General features: G+C 35.8%; 1 protein-coding gene across 3 annotated transcripts in view; it reads right to left on the bottom strand.

Annotated features, from left to right (window-relative positions):
• SKAP2 (src kinase associated phosphoprotein 2) overlaps positions 1-13998 on the bottom strand; it is a 360207-nt gene that overhangs the window by 21246 nt on the left and 324963 nt on the right. For all 3 annotated transcript variants that reach the window (XM_011972276.1, XM_011972275.1, XM_011972277.1), the window contains one exon: positions 2027-2104. In XM_011972276.1, the coding sequence (XP_011827666.1) occupies positions 2027-2104 (78 nt within the window). The remainder of the gene's footprint in view (positions 1-2026; positions 2105-13998) is intronic.

Here is a 13998-nt window from a genome sequence, read left to right as displayed (position 1 = left end):
AAATCAAATGGAATCTTTATTTTATATATATACTCACCCACATACTGCAAGATATATAAGTTTGAACATGAAGGAACTTGTAAGAAACACAAGATTAATTTTGTTTTTTTGCTTACATACTTTACATTAGAAAAGTCTGTGGCGGGGGGTTTAGTAAAATCAGTCAATGTGAAAAATATATAACATTCTTGAGTAAGGTTAGAAGTTCATGTCATGTGATGCTCAGCAAGATAGTAATACCCTTGTCAACTCACTGCCCTGCGTGGCAAACAAACTTCTAGTGTTACATCTTTGACAGCCTAGGGAAGAGCAAAGGTCACTTCTATGCAAAAGCATTAAAACTGTTGCTTGAAAAGAATTTCATGTCACTAAAGATAAGAATTATTGTAGTGTTTTATAGCTATTGCATGAAAGGCTAGATCTATTTACTGCATTCCTTTGAGGAAAACTGATTTTTTTTTCCTACCCTCAAAGGCAAAAATTTGGGAGATGTTTACTTTAAAAGGGCTTTTGAAAAATACAATTGCTTTAAGCCAAAATATTTGTATCTATGGAAGGACCATCTGTATGTATCCACTTTCTATACCAACACTGAAATTTTTTAAAAAAGAAAACTACATGTTTTTGGCAGAAGTTTCATGATACATAACCCAAAACATATATACTTAAATTACTATTGAACACAGTCCTCAAGATTTCACTAAGCCTCAGTGTTTTATAGCTGCATTTTATAGGACTAGAGTGCTAACATGTAATGATTTTGTTCTCACTTCCTTTCTGAAAAAACACTAACCAAAACCTTTTGTAGCAACCTACTTCTGCTTTCCTGTCCAGGTCTAGAATCAGGCCTCTGTTTCCTTTCCACATGTCACAGTAGGAAGGACTCTGGAAAGCTACTTCCTGAACACACACTTCTTGTCCACCCGGCCTTGACAGCTTGAAAGAGTGATGTATGGACATATCAGAGAGGGGAAGGTGACCCTAACTCTAGCTTTTTGCAAGACACAGAGATGATATGGCAGACCTTGCCCCAGCTGACATGTGGCTATGAAGAGGTGTAAAGTCCTGATAAGAAGGCAGTCTTTCTCTTCTTTCCGTGTAAAATAATTGCTGGTTTATCAAAACTAACCTCATGCTTGCACTACAGATATGGTTTATCTCCTGCTATTTGGAAATAACAACAAGCAAGAAAAGTTGTCCATATCATGTGATTTTGCACAGAGTGTATGCAATTATTTTTCCAGTCTCATTCATAATTAGTACTTGGGGATATATGTGCCAAGTGGAAATGGATAAGGGAAACATCCTTCCTAGCCTTTTAGGCCACCAGTGTCCTTTTCCAATTTTTAAGCTGCTGTCACTGGACTCTGGCATTTCTTACCCAATTCATTTGCTTTCTGTGTTAATCATATGCAATGAAGATATGCATGGCCAACATTTAAACAGGCTGCAGATCAATTAGCGGTCTTAAGTTTATCTGATTTTTATCAAAGAAGACAGAGCTGTGGGTCGATTGTCAGAGCCTGTGTCAAGTTGACCTTTTCAGAGATGTCTACATTGCCAGTCCCCTGGGCAACTTGTTGTCCCCTGTTAGTCTCTGAATGGCAGAAGTCTGTTCTGCTCAAGCACAAAGTATACACAGATGTCTATATTACATTCTTATAGGTATGACAGCAACTGCATGTTGTATCTATAAACTGTCCTTTAGCAGTGACACTTCCTCAATGATGATAAGCTAATTTATGCAACTAAATCTCCTTTGTGCAGAAATGAAAGCTAATTGAGTCATTACAAAGTAATTCAGGAAGGAATACCTTGTATAAATTGGCTTACTTTATAAATCCTTCTCAAGTGGTTTTCATGCATCCTAAATGGGACTAAGCAGCTTATCAGCCATAAGATATCCAGGCCAAACAAGCCAACTTTGGGGAGCTGTGTAAACATCTTTAGAACAGTAAGAACATGGATAAAATGAAAGTGAACAAAAGCAAAATAAGGTTTGCCAAGAAGCTACACAATTCATTACCTGAGGTGTGATGAACACTATCCTGACTCATCTTCCTTTGTTCTTCCACTTTCACTGGAGCACTGTCGTCTTCTTCTTCTGTAAATAAACATTATCAATGGCACACTGAAGGGTTTTCTCAGGGATAACAATACAGTACTCACTCCATTTTAAAAGCCAAACTAAAAGTTTATAACACATAAACATTATTTTTCAAAGAATAAAACAATTCAAGATTCACATTCCTTTTTCAACAATCTAACACTGAATAAATAAAATACTAGCTACTGCCAAATAGCAACCTTTCCAACTGGCTTGGCAAAATTTAAGATACGTACTAATGCACTGCATATTTTGTTTTAAATACTTTTAGAAACTCATCTGGAACAATCTTAATTTCAGGAAAGCCCTTAAATCCACTAAAGTAACACTCAGCATTATACTGATACACCACATTATACTGTGTGGCAGAAGTATCATATATAAAATCATGGTCCCTAAAACATCATATAGCAAGGAGAAAATGTGTTAACCTATAAATGTGTAAACCTAAAAATGCAGTTAACCTATAAATCATTTATTGAGTATCATATAATTTCATGTTTTCTCACTTAATCTTCACAGGAAGATACTATAAGGATCCTCATCCTTCGAGGTAATTCCTCCAAAATTATACCGAGGACCTATTATGTGTCATATACAATGGTGGATGTTAAAATCTCATAGACAAATAATTTTTAATCCTCATTCTACAGACAAGTATATTTTTAGGGACTCAAAAAGGTGAAGTAACTTCCAAAGTGTGTCATTCAAACTTAAGTTTGTGATTATAAAGTCAATGTTCTTTATCGTACATATAATCAGTGTTTTATTTACATTTGTTCCACATTCACCTATACCATTCCTTCCCCAAATTATGCAAAGAAATAAGATAAAATTAAACGAGAAGAGTTTTAAATAGACTTAATAAACTAATTATTTTACACCAAGAAAAATATTTATTACATAATTTTTCCTCACCTAAGGATTTACATACAAACCTAGAAATACTTAAGGCAGGACATAAAAACAAATGGCATGCCAAAGAAAAACTGGATTCAAAGAGAATCAGTTCCAAGAAAACTCCTAAAACTTTAAAGAAAACTATGCAAAATATATAAATATAGCCATTGTAACTATTCAATCAATCAATCGATCAATCAATCAATCTTCATTGGATATTAACTAAGTATAAGACAGAGGGGATCCACCAAGGAGGTAAAAGTAACAGGAAGCCTCTGCTCACAGGAAGCTGACAGCACAGATGAGACGGAAGACAAGCTCTAAAGGAAAACAGGCTGAAGGGGCCTAAATCTGACAAGTGAGGCACAAAGTACTGAAGAAATGCAGCAGAGAAACCACCCAACTAGGGAGTACCACGGAAGGGATGGAGAGAGTTTAAATAAGGAGAGAGGGTAAGAAGGGTATTTCCAGAGGGATAGGTATGATCTTTAAAAGAAAAAGGCACATTCACATTCATTTTGACTAAAGAATCTGGTACACATAGGGGAAGAGCCAGGTAGGAGTTACGCTCATAGTTTGGACCAGCTGTTGAGGGGCCATGAACATCTTGTTATGGACTGTAGGCTTTTATTTGGTGGGCAATAAGAGCCTTAGAAGGTTTTTTGAGCAGAGAAAGGGCAGGACTGAAGCTATGCTTCAGAAATGGACATCTGATCCCAATGTCTCAGATAGCCTAAAGAAGGGGTAAGGAGAGAGACCACCGTGGACAAAGGGGAAGGAAGTCCTGAACTGAAGGGGCAAAGGAAATGGAAAGGAGATGGTTATGAGAGGTAAAAGAACTAGAAAGGATAAGTTTTGTGCCTGAATGTGGAGGCATGAAGGGAAAAAAAAGAGCAACCAAGGATGGCTAAGGTTTTGAGCTTAGTTAACTGAGAAATGGGCACATTATTACTAAAAGGAGGATAGCCAAGATAATCTATCTTACTGGGGAACACAAGGAGTTGAGGAATTTAATGTATTGGTGGGGTAACCCAGAGAACATGTCTGGGCAACTGCAAAGTATGGTAGAGTAGTCAGGACTATAGGTAGAAATTTAGGAGTCTCCTGAAAATTTTAAATGGGGATGAATCAAAATCAGCATTTCAATCAAGCTTGAGGGTAGCTGTACTTACACCACAAACAGAACTGTTCTGAATTTCTGTAACTCAATTCAAGTAAAATAGTGACAGCTCCAATATAAGGGACACCTGAAAATATCTGGCATTTTATTCATATTGTTAAACCTAACACTGACAATTTAATATGGTTCAGTCAAATAAACAGAAGACCTAATAAAAGTATACTACTTTTTTAAAAAGTATCCTATCTCCTTTCTTTTTAACAATAGTTATCTCACTTATGCCAAACTTCAAAGGCTAGTTTTACTAAATGGGTTAATAGGGTGTTTCCATATAAGGTTTTAAAGGTAGAAGGGACGTTTACAGTCATTATTCCAACCTACTCATTTTACTGACAGATAATTTTGTAAAAGGTGATGGAGAAAGCTTTCCTTACTTTTCACACTTTCTTTCCATAGCACCCACTCCCCTTTTAATTCAGTCACAAATTCAATAGTAAGAAGTAAATTAAAAAATGGATAAAGACATTTGTCCTCAGTCAAAAGCTATAACTGCATCAATACAATAGGTACTATTCGTGACTTTTAAGGAGACCGTGGGGGCCGGGCACCGTCACTCATGCCTGTAATCCCAGCACTTCGGAGGCCCAGGTGGGTGGATCACCTGAGGTCAGGAGATTGAGACAAGCCTGGCCAACATGGCGAAACCACGTCTCTACTAAAAACACAAAAATTAGCCTGGCATGGTGGCAGGCGCTTGTAATCCCAGCTACTCAGGAGGCTGAGGCAAGAGAATTGCTTGAACCCGGGAGGCGGAGGTTGCAATGAGCCGAGATCGCGCCACTGCACTCCAGCCTGTGCCACAAGAGCGAAGCTCCATCTCAAAAAAAAAAAAAAAAAGAGACAGTGGGATTTAGATTTCACCACCCAAATCAGCATCAACATATAAAAATTCATTACAATACTTAATGAAAAAACTCTGCTCTTTGACAAAGTTAACAATGAATTTAGAAGTATTTGTTACTATGAATTTTTTATTAAAATTTAAGTGCCAGCAACATGTACTCTGGATTGTATACTGGTGACAGAGAGCTTTGTCCTTAGAAATATGTATTCTTAAATTATCAGAATAATGATATTAAAAGTATTTACTTAAGAATTAATGTTTACTATAATATATCCAAATTGAAATCCATGTGAGATGCCATTTAATAAGCAGATTTTAGAGGATGAGATGCTCATTAAGGACACTTCCTTTTTCCTTTTTAAACCTGGTAGTGATATTTTTAAACCAAAGCCTTATGCATTTCATATATCAATTTTTCTTAACAATATTTAAACAACTCATTTTATCTTGGCTAACAATACAAACAGCTTCCATATAAAAGATAACAAAATCAAATATGGTGTATGTTTTTGAATTTTAGGCAGGGGAAAAAACCTCAGACTGAACCTTGAATAGAACTTGGCACAAAGGAGATGTTCGAGAAATATAGAGTGAACAAATGGATTGAAAAAATCATAAAAATAAATCTTAACATATTCATTTATTAATAGAATAAAGCTCTTAAAAATATGTAAGAATGAGGGACCAAAATTCTACGCAATAATCACCTTCATATTAGAAATGTATACATTCACATGTTTTTTTATTTAGGTTTGTTATTAAATATGTATTATTTTGGTGTTGAGGCACAATGTCATTGTACAACACTAATTAATACCTCAAATAGTCAGTGTTTGTGAGTTAATATATTCCATTCAACATTTTAATAACAGTAAACAAAAACAGCTCAGCTATGCAGTAAAATCCATCAAACCACACAGATGGTTATAAGGTTTTCATTATGTGGTTTCCATAGCAATCATATTGCAAATCTGGAAGCTTCTTGCAAATAAGCAGCTTGTATTTACATGCCTCTCAGCTGCAGCACAAAACTCTTCAACATGTGAAATTATTATTCCAATCACACATTGTTAGAAGAATCATCAGGAGATTTTTTTTTTTTTTTAACAGGATGAAAATAACAGTAAAATGAGCTAAGTGCAGAAGAAAATTCAAACATAGTCACACGTTTACTAAACTGATCAGTGAGAACAGTAGAAATGTTCTGGTAGTCATCAAAAGGTTTTAACCTGTCAAAAATATGAAACTTCCAGGAGCAATCAGATCCTGCAGAATTAAAAAAAACATAAACTGCACCCACCCCACTTTTTAATAGATATTCGGCCTTCTCTCTGAGTTGAGCAAAGAGAGGAAGAATGGCAAATAGTTTGAGTCTTCCCAAATCTTTTTAGCATTTGAGAAAAAGCTTACTGTGGGAAAAGTCATGGCCCTTTTTTCCCCCTTTTAACCTATTTAATTTACAAAATTGATCCAGCTCCGTAACAGATGGATTATTACCCCAATAAGGATTGCAAATCTGTCTAGCTATGAAGTTTTTACAAAATGGGCATTTATGGCTTACTAATGTTCTTATCTTCAGGATAAATAACCAAAAAGAAGAGTTACAAGCAAATGGCACCATTTAGCTGACATTGCTTGAAAAAGGGTTGAAGACAATTTGTTAGCACCAACTCAAGGTATATGATGTTCACATCAAGGCTGAGGACTGATTTTATCATCTCTTCCAGAGAGAAGAGGAAGACAATATAAAAAAATCTTTGACTTACAAAATGATCACCTTTCTCACTAAGCACCCTCAGAAAACAGCTTTACTAAATTATAATGTATTTTAAAACATGAAACACAGAATCAAAAGTTAAGCTCTGAAATAAAGTTTGGTTTTAGATCTCTACCTGTCCAGGCATTATTTATGTATTATATATTTTTCTCAGGAAATGTGAATATTTATTGCTTAAATGTTCACATTACATGCATTTATATCCATTATGTAACTAAATCCTCCAACAATTCTATGAGGTAATAATAAGTACTTTTATCATAACCATTTTATGAATACGAAAAGTGAATTTATGGAGCCTGAATAACTTGTCAAGGTTCACACATCCAGTTATTGCATAAGCTGGGATTTTAACTTTAGGCATATGCCTTAACTCTAAGCCACAGTGTCTCTTCCTTTATTTTCATTAAAATCTTCAATTTACAGGTGGATTGCTTTCTAAAATTTTACTTAAAATATTGTCTGTTTGTGGACTTTGAAAACATTTTCACATAGATGAGCAGGTTCTATACTTTCATAGCATTGTATCTGAAGTACATCTTAAGCAAACTTTTTAGTGCTGATTTAGAAACAATTGCAACCAGGGGTGCCCAAAATATATGGTCTTCTGTCTCTCCTCCCAGTTCCCCTTCCTCACTTCTAGCTTTTAACACACTTCTCTGTTCCTAAAGTTACACACTATTTGGGCATTGCACACAAGATGCCCCTGAGTGGGAGATGGAAGAGGTGACGTGGAGGAACAGAGGACGCCACTGGCTAGTCCTAGTGGTAAAATGTAAAAGACAGAAGAAGTGCTGGGAGGATTTACACAAACAGCACCCCACCCGCTCTTCTCTCCCATGACCTGTGGCAAGCCACAAAGGCTGGAAGAAGGGTTGGAAAAGTTAGATTCGAATCTAAGGAGTATGGGCAAAAGATTCAAATTTATGACAGCAAGGGAAAGTGAGCTCCCCAGGGGTCTATAAATCCAGAACTATTGGTAATATGAAGGATTTTTATATTATTTTATTTTATTATACTTCTAAAGGACTGTTCTGTCTATTCAATAGACTATTATTTGACAGCAATAAAATACATATTTTTAAAAAGATATAAACATGTGCCTTTTAGCATTATACAAACTTCAAAATGAATGGAAGGATAAAGATGACTGAAATAGCATGGTTAGAGTCATGTTTACTCTTATGGAAATTTGGCAAAGTAGGGCCTATTGTTACAGCTCTGTTACTCACATAAACTGGACACTGCCTCTAATTCTTAGTGTTATCTCTGTACTTCAAAGTAGGAAGAGTAAGTCTATCCCATAGCACTTTGAAGAAGGACTGGGGGAAGACAACGAGATAACCAGACTTCTCAGGGGAAAAAATGAAGAATTAGTATGCTGTATCAAGTTTATTACCTTAGGAACTAGGAGTTTTGCAACAATTTATTAATTAAGCAACCAGGAAGGTTAATGTGATATAAAATAAGCAACAGTTGTTCAACCACAAAATCTAATTTTCACCTTTGACATTCTATTATTATAAGGTTTAATATGAAAAGGTTATCACTACACTTCAAAAGTAAAAGGAAATACCATTGTAGTAAATTTCTGTACTATGACATTAAAATTAATAATTTAAACACAAATCTGCTTTAGGAGGGCCAAGGCAGGAGGATCACTTAACAGTTTGAGTTTATAGTGAGCAAAGATCAAGCCATTCCATTCTGGCCTGGGTGACAGAGCAAGAGCCTGTCTCTAAGAAAAACAAAAACAAAAACAAAACCCATACACACACAAATCGGAAAATGTGAAAATAATAATTTTTCACATAGATATATTTGTTAACATCATGATTGGGATGTTGAGGAAAAAACTTGAACTCAAGCAAAGATCTCATTTGACAGAGTCAGGACAAAAAATCTTAGAAGGGAAAGAAACCTTAGATAGAATCTCGTTCTGTTTCCTCTTTTCATAGAAGACGAGGTAAACTGTGGGTGCTGAATGACTGGACCAAGGGCACACAGCTTGCACACTGTACCCTTCTGCCTGAAACTGGCTCCTGTGCACTGCAGATATTTCTGAAAATGTTATCTGTTGCTTGAGAAGTACTCCTTTATTTCAGGAGCAGTCTTGTATACACTTGATCATCTACCGGCAATTAGGCAATTATGGCAAACAGGAACGTATATAGATTAAAAACAAAGTTTTCATAGGTCAGATTTGGTTGGTCAGAAGCGACTGTGAGTTAGAAAATGATCCCACTCCTAAAAAGTAGTAGGTATTAGGAAGTTATGAAATGGAGCTCCTTCTTGTCCCACTGAATTATTCACTGTATAACAAAAATTCTCCTTTACAGCCCACATTCTTAGCTTTTTATTAAAGTTTATAACAAATTATGTAATTCTAAAATTCTTTTAGTTCAGGAAAGTCTAAGTTCATTTATTTTTCACTTATAGTAACCTCTGTCTGGCTCTGGATTTCTGATACAATTACAGCTCATTGTTTTCATTTAAAATAACCCTTTTTCTTATTATTCTTGTTACAAAAGCAATACCTACTCATTGCTGAAAGTCAGAAAATAGAGATAAGAAAAATCAATCAATCAATCAATCAATCAATCAATCAATCATCTATGATCCAAGCATAACCACTATTAACACCTTCTTCTAGGCTACCTTTATTCAGCTACTGCTTTTTCTTAATTCTTATTTTACATAAAATACCCCAAATGCATATGTATTCACTGTCCCCTTACATTTCTTATCCCAAATGTATATATGCATTTCATTGTAAACTGTTTTGAATCCTTTTTCAGAAAGTAAAATACTTCATCTGAATTTAAATTTTTTTGGCTTGCTTTAAATTTTATTAGATTAAAAAAATAGTATCCAGTGATAAATAGGTTGATGTTATGATTATTTGATTGTAATGTGGCTGTCTTATCAGTGTCTACAACTGCCTACTATAACCTCTGGAAAAACAGCTGATATATGGATGCAGAGCTCATTTGTTATAGGCTTTTGCTCTGTTTCCTCTGCTTGCCTATGCAAATATACCCTTTCTCATCATATGCAGTGCATCTTAACCTCATTTTCAAGAGCCCAAGAAAGAAAAGCACAGTTTCATAGAAAGAACCATCACCATTAGACTTACTGGCTCCACATCCCTTATACCAGCGGTGCTTTCCAAGATGTGTTTGCGAGGTGGAGGGTCTGTGGGGTCAAAGCTATTTTCATAATAATACTAAGACATTATGTGTCTTTTTCACTATGTTAACATTTGCACTGATGTTGCAGAGCAATGATGGGTAAAACTGCTGACACCTTAGCATAAATCAACATAGTGGCAGCAAACTGTCATTGTATTCTTCACTGCCCTGCACTGGCATAAAAGGAAAAAAATGAAAGAAGTCAGTTGCGCTAAAGAATGTCCTTGATGAAACAGTAGTAATTATTTTCACCTAATATCAACCATGAGTACGTAACTTTAATATTCTGCGTGACGAAATCAGAATAATGTATAAAGCATTTCTGCTATACCACCAGATGTGTAAGAATCTGAGTGTCGAGCTGAATTAGCACTTTTTTATTCATGGAACACCATTTTTACTTGAATGACTGACAAACTATGGTTATTTAGACTTGGGAATCTGGCAGACATTTTCTCAAAAGTAAACAAAATAAGCTTGTCATTTCAATGGAAACAACTGACAGTATTTATTGCCAATGATAAAATTTGAGCTTTCAAGCAAAAATTAGAATTTTAGAAACTTGTATCTGCCACTGTAAGCTTGACAGCTCCCCACTATTTACAGACTTTTCCAAAGCGATGGATGGTGATATAAACAACATGTGGGTTTTTCTTGAGTTGTGTCATAGTTGTGTCAATATTTGTAGGTTCTGCATAATGTAATGAACCAGTATTTTCCAACGGACCAAAGCATAATGTTACAAAATCAAGCATGGGTAAAAGATCCATTCAACAAAGTGCAGGACAGGCCTATGAATTTTAATGTAAAAGAGTATGAAAAGTTCATTGGTATGGTTTCAGATTCCACATTGTACCAGCTTTTAACTACCACTTGTCGCGTCTGGGTACAATATCAAAAAAGAATACCTACAATTACCTACAACTAAAGTACCTCCCTTTTCCTTCCTACATATCTGTGTGAGGTGGATTTTCTTTATAAGTTAACTGTACTTAAACATATATCACAATAAACTGAATGTAGAAGCAGATATGAAACTCTATTGTCTTCTACCAAGACAGACATTCAAGAAAGCTGTAAAAATGTAAACAATGCCATATTCTTCTAATTATAGGGGGAAATATAGTTATTTTTCCTAAAAATAAGTTATGTACACATGTAATAGGTTTATCATCATGACTTTTAAATTCATTAATAAATCAACATTCTTTAAAGATCTATTTTAATTTCTAATAGGGTAAATATTGAGATTTAACTATTTACCAACCTACTTATCTTTAGATAGTATTTTTAATCTAATAAAATTTAAAACAAACCAAGAAAATCTACAGTGAGATGAAATACTTTACTTTCTAGAAAAAAATTCAAAACATAAACAAAAGCTTTTAAGGGTCCTTGATAATTTTTAAGATTGTAAAGGGATCCTGAGATCAATAAGTTTAAGAATGGCTACCCTGTACTTTCTGGGTAGTTTTAGTTAAATATCTAAACATTGTTCATCTACCACATGAAAAAAAAAAAAGATATCCTGCTAACCTAGAACACTATTTGATAATTATTTTATGTTCCCAAAGCACACAATCTCAGGATTGAATTACATTAAACTGTTGACTCATATTGAGCTACTGACCAAAATCCCTATGTGTTTTTCCCACTTTCTGTGAAGCCAAGTCTTTCCTTTCTTGTACTTGTGCAACTAGCTTTTTGGAGCAAGTGGAATATTCTATCATATTTCATATTTCATCTTGTTGGATTTGACCCATGATTTTGTTCTATTGAGAGCAGGCCTGTATCCACAACATTGATGAATAGGTTGGATATGATGATATTGAAAATAAAGCCCCAAGGTATTCATAAAATGAATTAATTAGCACTCTTTGGACACAGCTGTAGAGTCAGTTATCCAGTGGTCTCTATATCTACAAAGATTTCATGAGAATCCTGACCACATGTCTTACTGAAGTCCAGTTATATGTCTGCCAATTCCTTGAACCCATACTGGGTTCCAGTAATTAGTGTTTCATCTTCTAGTTAACATAATATCTCTTTGATATTCTATGTTAGCAGTTCCTGGAGTCCTCTTTATCTCTAGATTTACTATCTAGAATTTTCAGAATTCACCTGTGGTGGATACCAGATACCCTTTTCAGAACCAACATAGCCATCCCCAACTGCTGGGACTCATGCTGCAGTTGGTCCATAACTGTGTCTCTCACTAGAAATTGCCCTCAACTGCAGGGAATTGCTTCACTCAAGGTTACAGGGCCTCCCAGAGAATGGCTTGGAGCCAATGAATAGCTAATGCAGGAATACAAAGACAAGCCCCTATGCCTCAATTTGGCACAACCCTGAAGAGTCATCCTAGCTTTAGTCCGGCCTTCTTCACTTTCATCCAGCATATGTCCTAAGATCACTCACCCATAAACCTTCTACATAAAACTGTCTTAGAGTCTGTTTCAGGGAATCCAACTCGAGACACTTTCTACTGTTTTTGAAAAGTTTATAATACAATTGCTAGACTCCAGACCTCTAAAGTCTTTCTCATCCTTCATGTTTCCCTCAAAATCAGTGACAGCAGCTCAATGACTTCATTTACAATTTCTCTTGTAATGTACAATAGTTTTACCTGGGCCAGAAGATAAACTGAAGTCCTACTTATCTTCAAAGCAAAGCTCAATCCCCACTCTGGGAAGTGGCTGGCCTCTCACCCCTTTGTGTTCTCACAGACTTGGTCCAGGCCTCTATTATTCCACTCATAAGGTACTACAAACATTCCTCTACTGTCCACTTTTACTCCAGGTGTGGACTCCCCAGTGGCTTACTTAAATTACCTAAACAAGCCTGGAACAAAAAAAGGGTTTGCTTTTGGCTAGCTAGGTAGTTGATTTGAATCTTTGTCAATCCTGGGCTTCTGTTCCCTCTTATCAATCTTATTAGTTAGAGGATGATTCTTAACAGAAAAGGAGCAAATAGAAACTGAGCTGTTTTCTCTGAACCACTGTCTCTAGTAAGTTTTGAGAACAAAAACACACCACTATTGTACATTTTTGGTTGTGCTTATCATAATTTATAAATGTAAGCTATTTTCATATTTTCTTTGGTTATTCAGTCATTTCAATTGTTGATGGATACCACCTTTAAAACTCGCATTCAGGCTGGGCGCAGTGGCTCACGCCTGTAATCCCAGCACTTGGGGAGGCCAAGGCAGGCGTTATCACCTGCAGTCAGGAGTTTGAAGCCAGCCTGACCAATATGGTGAAACCCCATCTCTACTGAAAATACAAAAATTAGCCAGGCATGGTGGTGGGTGCCTGTAAACCCAGTTACTCGGGAAGCTGAGGCAGGAGGATTGCTTGAACTGGGGAGGTGGAGGTTGCAGTGAGCCGATATCACGCCACTGCACTCCAGCCTGGGCGATAGAACAAGACTTTGTCTCAAAAACAAATAATAAAAAAAAATAAATAAAACTTGCATTCATTGAATAGATTCTAGCACAAGGATATTAATTTATTTTAGCTTCTATCTTTCTTTCCCTCACTGAGATCATTTACAATTAAAATTCAAATGGCATTTAAAAATATTCGTTTGTCATTAATACCATACATTTTTGCTTATTCTTTCCCTGAATTTTCTGAAATCTGCCTTCCTACAGTATAAGCAAATGTGTCTGGCTAATGGGCAGCCTTTTCTTCAGTAGCTATCATGGATTCTAAGATGGTATCTGCTTTTGTCCAATTTTTTCCACAATTAAAAGTGGACACCGTATCAGTTTCCTTATTTATTTCCTATATCCTTCTGTCTCACTCATTTTAAAATATGCCACTTCCATGTTTGAACTATATCTTTTGTTTTTTTGAGGCAGGGTCTCACGTTGTCACCCAAGTTGGAGTGCAGTGGCATGATCTCAGTTCATTGCAACCTCTACCTCCCAGGCTCATGTGATCCTCCCACCTCAGCCTCCCAAGCAGCTGAGACTACAGGCTCACACTACTACATCTG

The sequence above is a fragment of the Mandrillus leucophaeus genome, unplaced genomic scaffold (assembly GCF_000951045.1).
Source record: "Mandrillus leucophaeus isolate KB7577 unplaced genomic scaffold, Mleu.le_1.0 Scaffold128, whole genome shotgun sequence".
Lineage (NCBI taxonomy): Eukaryota > Metazoa > Chordata > Mammalia > Primates > Cercopithecidae > Mandrillus > Mandrillus leucophaeus.
This window is presented reverse-complemented; position numbering and strand designations above follow the sequence as displayed.